At 55.9% G+C, this 6,067-nt stretch overlaps 1 protein-coding gene across 1 annotated transcript in view; it reads left to right on the top strand.

The window, feature by feature from the left end:
• Positions 1 to 430: 430 nt before the first annotated feature.
• Positions 431 to 6,067, top strand: part of OSBP2 (oxysterol binding protein 2) — a gene marked incomplete at both ends in the record, with an annotated part of 10,663 nt that continues 5,026 nt past the window's right edge. Inside the window, 3 exons of the mRNA XM_008939214.1 lie at positions 431 to 548; positions 1,324 to 1,390; positions 2,669 to 2,836. Coding sequence (XP_008937462.1) covers positions 431 to 548; positions 1,324 to 1,390; positions 2,669 to 2,836 — 353 coding nt within the window. The remainder of the gene's footprint in view (positions 549 to 1,323; positions 1,391 to 2,668; positions 2,837 to 6,067) is intronic.

The raw sequence follows: 6,067 nt of genomic DNA, 5'->3' as shown, positions 1-6,067 counted from the left end.
CCGGCTCCGCCAGAGGAACGCCCCAGGGAGGGAGACCAATGAACCCACCGGGCAGCTGGGCCAGCAGCCGAGCTGGGGTGGCTGTTCTGGCACCTCCAGGGGGCCTCGGTGGCATCTCCCGTGCCAGGTGGGGTGTTGGCCCCCCCCGTGCTGGGGCGGCAACCGGCTGGGCAGCTGGTGGCAGTTCGTGGAGCTGCCCCAGCACACAGGGGAGCCCTGTGTGCTGGAGTGGGGAGCAGGACACACTGCAGGGGCACTTTCTTGCTTTAAGGAGCTGGAAATCAGCCCAAGATCCTCTTGCCGTGGAGTGGGACGGGGCGGAGGGGGAGAAGGGGTAACAGGAGGGTGGGCACTGGGGACAGACTGGTCCTTGGCAGGTTCCAAAGGGGACCAGCTGCACCCGAGCATCTCGAACCCTTTGTGCCCACAGGGAGTGTGCAGTCTGCCAAAGGGGAGGCCAGTGATGAAGATGAAGAGACGGAGTATTTTGATGCCATGGAGGATGCACCAGCGTTTATCACTGTAACCGCAGACCCCAAGCACCACAGGTACCAGCCTCTGCCCCAGGGCCACAGGCTGCAGGGTGCACTCCAGGGGGACCTGCTGTGAGTGTGGGAGGAGCTGGGGGAGGATCTCCCTTGTGCTGTGCTTGGACTTGTCAGCAGCATCCTCTCCCACGGGGTTACTCTGCCTGCACATCCCAGGGCTCTGTCCTGCACTCGTCCTGCACCCATCCTGCACCCACCTTGCCTTCCCAGAGGGGGTGAGGCTGAGGGTGGCCCCGACTGTAGCAGAGCTGTGGGGACCTGGTCAATGCTGGTCAGTAACTGAAGGGTGGGGGGCAAGAGGCTGGGGCCAGACTCTGGTCAGTGGTGCCCAGTGACAGGACAAGGGGCAACGGACACCAACTGGACCCCAGGAGGTTCCATCTGACCAGGAGGAGAAAATTCTCTGCTGTGAGGGTGGCCGAGCCTGGAGCAGCTGCCCAGAGAGGCTGTGGAGTCTCCTGCTCTGGAAAGATTCCAAACCCACCTGGCTGTGACCCTGGGCACTCTGTCTGGATGTGAGCAGGGCATCTGTCTGGGCTGGAGGCTCCTGTGGTGTGAACCTCGGTCACATCGCTGGGCTCTCTGCCCCCAGGCTGGGTGGGACACCCCATGCTGAGTGTCCCCTCTCTGTCACCCTGCTGCCTCCCCAGCAGCCCCCTGGGGTGGGGCAGGGAGACTCTCTGGGTGATGCTGGCTGTGCTGCACCAGCCCCAGGTGTCGCCCCCCCTTTCTCTGCCCTTTCCTGTCCTCAGCAGCTGGTTCTTCTTCCCCGCAGGCGTTCGGGCAGTAACCTGAGCGGGGCCAGCGAGGGCCACCCCGAGGACTGGAACCTGGAGGACAGTGTGAGTTGGCTGGGCAGGGTGGGAGGGATGGTCCTGGCAGGGGGAAGCCAGGGGAGAGGAGCAGGAGAAGAGGAGGCTGTCAGAGGGACTCCACTCAGGTCCCTCCCGTGCCTCCAGGGTGGAGCAGAGTTGGTTGCCCAGCCATGGGCTGGGGACAGATGTCAGCAGTCTTACAGCAGCACCCCAAGCAGGACACTGGTGGGGGACAGTTGCTCCTTCCTTCCACCATGCCTTGGAGCTCATGGTTCCAGTGGTGCTCCGCAGCACGAGCACACACAGTGTCTCCTGAGCTGTGGTTCACAGAGTTGTTTAGGTTGGAAAAGACCTTTAAGATCATCGAGTCCAACCACTGATGCCAAGTCCACTGCTAAACCATGTCCCTGAGCACCACATCTGCTCAACTTCTGAGTACACCCAGGGATGGGGATTCAGCCACTGCCCTGGGCAGCCTGTTCCAGTGCTTGAGAACCTTTTCAGTAAGAAATTGTTCCTCATGTCCAACCTAAGCCTCCCCTGGGGCAACTTGAGGCCATTTCCTCCTGTCCTATCACTGGTTACTTGGGAGAAGAAACCAACCCCCACTTCTTTAGAACCTCCTCTCAGGGAACTGTAGAGAGTCAGGTCTCCCCTCAGCCTCCTCCAGGCTCAGCACCCCCAGGTCCCTCAGCTGCTCCTCACAATCATGTTCCCCAGACCCCTCCCCAGCTTCGTTGCCCTTCTCTGGACCTGCTCCAGCACCTCGATATCTTTCTTGTATTGTCTTCTAAAACTGAAGCCAGTACTCAAGGGGCAGCCTATTTAAGTTGTATTTAAATATAATTTTTTCTTTGATGGGTTTGAGCTAGTAACATTTAAGAAAACCCAAATGATCCTTTCTTTTCCCAAAGGAGACACTAAACCAGAAACTAACTAAATCACTTTTGTGCTCAGATTTAATCTGACAAGTTTAAGCCTCAAATGATTTTACTTTGAATGCACAAATTGCAAATCCACGGGGGGAAAAAAAAAAGTAATTCTCAAGCAGTTGCTGTGGAGAATCCAACAACAGTTGTGGATACTTAACTTTTGGGCAAATGACTGTAAATTAGAGCATCTTGGAAAGGCATCAAAATGACTTTGGGCCTGACTTTCTCTTCAGTCAGGACACCAGGCAAGACTATCTGTTAATCTCACCTACATAGTTTGTCATTTCCTTTAGATTATCACTGCTCCTGGCTCTGGCTGGGTCACGCTGGGCCAGCCTGGCTCTGACCTGTGCTTCTTCTGTTGCTTCCACAGGTCTTTGAAAGTTCAAATCAGAGCAGCTACAATGAGTCCACCTGCAAAGATCTCCTGCCAAAGAAGAGGAGACGGACTCGCATCCCTGACAAACCCAACTACAGCCTTAACCTCTGGAGCATCATGAAGAACTGCATTGGCAAAGAGCTCTCCAAGATCCCCATGCCCGTAAGTGCCGTGCCCCAGGTCCCCATGCCCATAAGTGACGTGCCCGAGACGTGTCCAAGTGGGACAGGAGCATGGCAGCAGCTGCCAACCCCGTGCTGAGGCACTGGCAGAACCCTCTGAAGCCACCTTGCTCCTGTCCCCAGCCCTGCTCCATGGCACTGATGTGTCCTTGCTGCTCTGCTCTGCTGCCTCTGAGTCCTGCCTTTATTCCCTGCCATTTATTCCCCCCTGGAATCACAGCTCTGCTGCCAGGCAGGAGGGGCCTGTGCTCTGCAGCTAATTGTAGCAGTGCTAATTGCTTTGTGGCTGTGACATCGGGCTGTGAAATGGATCTGCTCTTTCTTTGGGACTGATCTGTTCAGAGAGCCCTGGCAGCCTGTTCCTGCTGGTCCCAGGGCGAGCTGGAGCCAAGGGGACATTGCCCAGGTGTGTATCCCACTGTTGCAGAGGCAAGGAGGGGACCAGGACACCTTGAATTCCTTGAGGATTCGAGCGTTTCACCCAGAAACTAGATGAGACCTTGTTGCTGATGGTGCTTTCCCCAGCATGTCTCCAGGGACAGGGTGCTCTGACAGCACCCCAGGGCCCTGGTTTACCCCAGGGACCCACAGGACCTTTATTTTCCTTGCAAAGAGCAGCTTTTTGGTGAAGGTGACGTTGTGGGGACAGTTTACAGCACTGCAGGGTGCTGCTGGGTTCAGTCCTTGGGGTGAAGGCTTCCCCTGGATGCTCAGCAGAGGGTTTGGTGGTGGGGTCTGCCTGGAGGAACCCCTCGCAAGGGCTGCCATGGGGGGTAAGAGGGATGTGCATTTAATTCCTCCAGGTAAATAACCCTGTGCCTTGGATATCTGGATAAAATTCTGCTCATGCCAGAGCTCCTCCCAGACTACAGCCATTCCTTGCAGAGCCAACCAGCCCTTTTCAGGCTGCCAGTATCTCAAGCAGGTCTTGACCAGTAAGCAGCATGGATGGGACTGGGTGTAAGGAATCTGTTTTCCCAACCCTCCTGGTAAACTTGAGAGAGGTGTAAAACAGCCAGGGGTGACCGGGGGTTATTGTGGCCCTGGCTGGAGTGGTGGTAGCCCAGCAAAGGGTGATCTGTAGCCCTGGAGCCATGTTTGGGGTCCCTGCTTTGCTGGGTAGAGGGGAAGATCCTGTTCCAGGGGTCTGGATGCTGAACTGATGACGTTTTGTGTCTTCCCAAAGTGGTGCCTGCACCTTGCCCAGTAAGAGAGGTGCGTTTGTTTCCTCAGTGCTATTTTGAGATGAGATACACAGCCCAGTGCAACCATTGGCATTCTGCAGCAGCACCGGTGTCAGATAGAGGGTACAGAAATGAGCAGCTCCTGGGGCCCGGAGAGAGGAAGTTTATAGCTTCCCAATCAATCCAGTCATCCCAGGAGCTGCTGAAGACGAGGCCAAGCCTGGCAGCAGCATGTCCTGCTCACACAGCAGCCCCCAATGCTGACCTGGGGGGCTGCAATTACTCCACCCTGGGTGAGCCAATCTGGTTTCCCAGCACTGCTGCCTCTGTCAACTGCTCAGCAGAGCTGGGGGTTACAAAGGAGGGGGGTGGGGGGGGCTCAACCCCGCGTCGACCGCCCGCTGGATCCACAGGACCAGGGAGGGGTTTGCAGCCCATGAGCTCAGCTGCTTCTCTGGGAGCTTGGCCCCAAGAGTGGGCCACGGGGAGCAGCTGAACTCCCTTCCAGCAGCCCTTCAGATCCTCTCTCCGTGGTACGTGCACTCAGCTCTGTGGATGGAGGTGGAGCTCCCCATCTCTCCAGCTCCCCATCTCCCTAGCTGACCTCGTGGTAAATGGAGTGTAGGAGCAGGAGGGAGGATTGGAAGCAGAGCAGCCAGCTCAGAGGGACGCTTGGAGTCGTGGTTCATTGCAGCTCAGATCTGCTGAGCCCGTTGTGCACACCAAGCACAAAATGTTTCTCCTTCACAGAACCATAGAATCAGAGAACTGGAAAGGACCTCTAGGATCAAGTCCAACCTCCATCCCAACATCTCCCTAACCCCTAGAGCACAGCCTCAAGTGCTACTTCTGCTCATTTTTTGAACCCTTCCAGGGATGGTGACTCCAGCACCTCCCTGGGCAGCCCCTTCCAGTGTCTAACCACTCTGTCACGGAAGAAATTCTTCCTAAATCAAAACCTCCCTTGGTGCAACTTGAGGCCATTTCCTCTTGTCTTATCATCAGTAATTTGGGAGAAGAGACCAACACCAGCCTCACTCCAACCTCCTTTTAGGTAGTTGTAGAGAGCAATAAGGTCTCCTCTCAGTCTCCTGCCTTTTTGTGTGGATGTGCTGCTGCCTGTTTTACACAGCTCCTGCTTGCTGCAGCATCCTGCTGCTCACAGGCCAAATCCCCCAGTGCAGCAGTCTGGAGTTAATTTTCTTTAGTATGAAATATCCAACTCCAATTGTAGAAGAGGTTCTTCCATTCTTCAGCCATCTGCTTCTTCTAAAATACATTTCTTTGCTCTGAGCTGGAAATAAAAAGTGAGCTTCACGTGGTTTTGAGGCAAAAAGCCTATTGAGACAAAGGATCTCCATCTCCCTTCCTGTTTGTATGCCAGTTCTTTCCAGAACAAACTGCCAAAATCAGCTGTTTGGTTTTTTCCAGAGATGTTTGCAGCCTGTCCTTCCTCACAACGTACAAGTTTTCTCACTGACAAGGCAATGGCTTGGGGGTGGAGGTGTGACCTTGGGGCTACCCTGGGACAGGCTTCCCCCTGCAGCCTCTGCCCCGCTGCTGCCACTGTCTGCAGCTCACACGTGGCTCGGGTGCTGCCGTGGGGCTGCACTCCCTGGAGCTTGGAGACCCTGAAATGGGGCCTTTTGAGGTTTTCTGAGCAAGTGGGCTGCAGCCCAGCATGGGGGTGGCTTTGCCATGGGTTGATGTGGGACGTGGCCTCTTGCTGGTGGCTGGTGGGATGCTGGGTGAGAGGCAGGAGGGAGCTGGGTTCAATGCTGAGCCTGTCTTTGGGGTCACTGGAGCTCCATCACCAGAGAGAGGTGATACCTGAAGTGATATCTGGTTAGCTTATGGGGGTTACCTGCTCCTGGGGAGGAATAACCCCTTGCACCAGCACAGGTGAGGGGCTGACCTGCTGGGAAGCAGCTCTGCAGAGAAAGATCTGGGAGTGTGGAGAAGAACTAATTGCCAGTGAGCCAGCAATGGGCCCTCATGGCTGAGAAGGCCAATGGTCACCTGGGGGG

This window comes from Merops nubicus, unplaced genomic scaffold, assembly GCF_000691845.1.
Source record: "Merops nubicus isolate BGI_N331 unplaced genomic scaffold, ASM69184v1 scaffold42030, whole genome shotgun sequence".
Taxonomy (NCBI): Eukaryota; Metazoa; Chordata; class Aves; order Coraciiformes; family Meropidae; genus Merops; species Merops nubicus.
The sequence above is the reverse complement of the archived record's forward strand: the minus strand, read 5'-3'. Positions and strand labels throughout refer to the sequence as shown.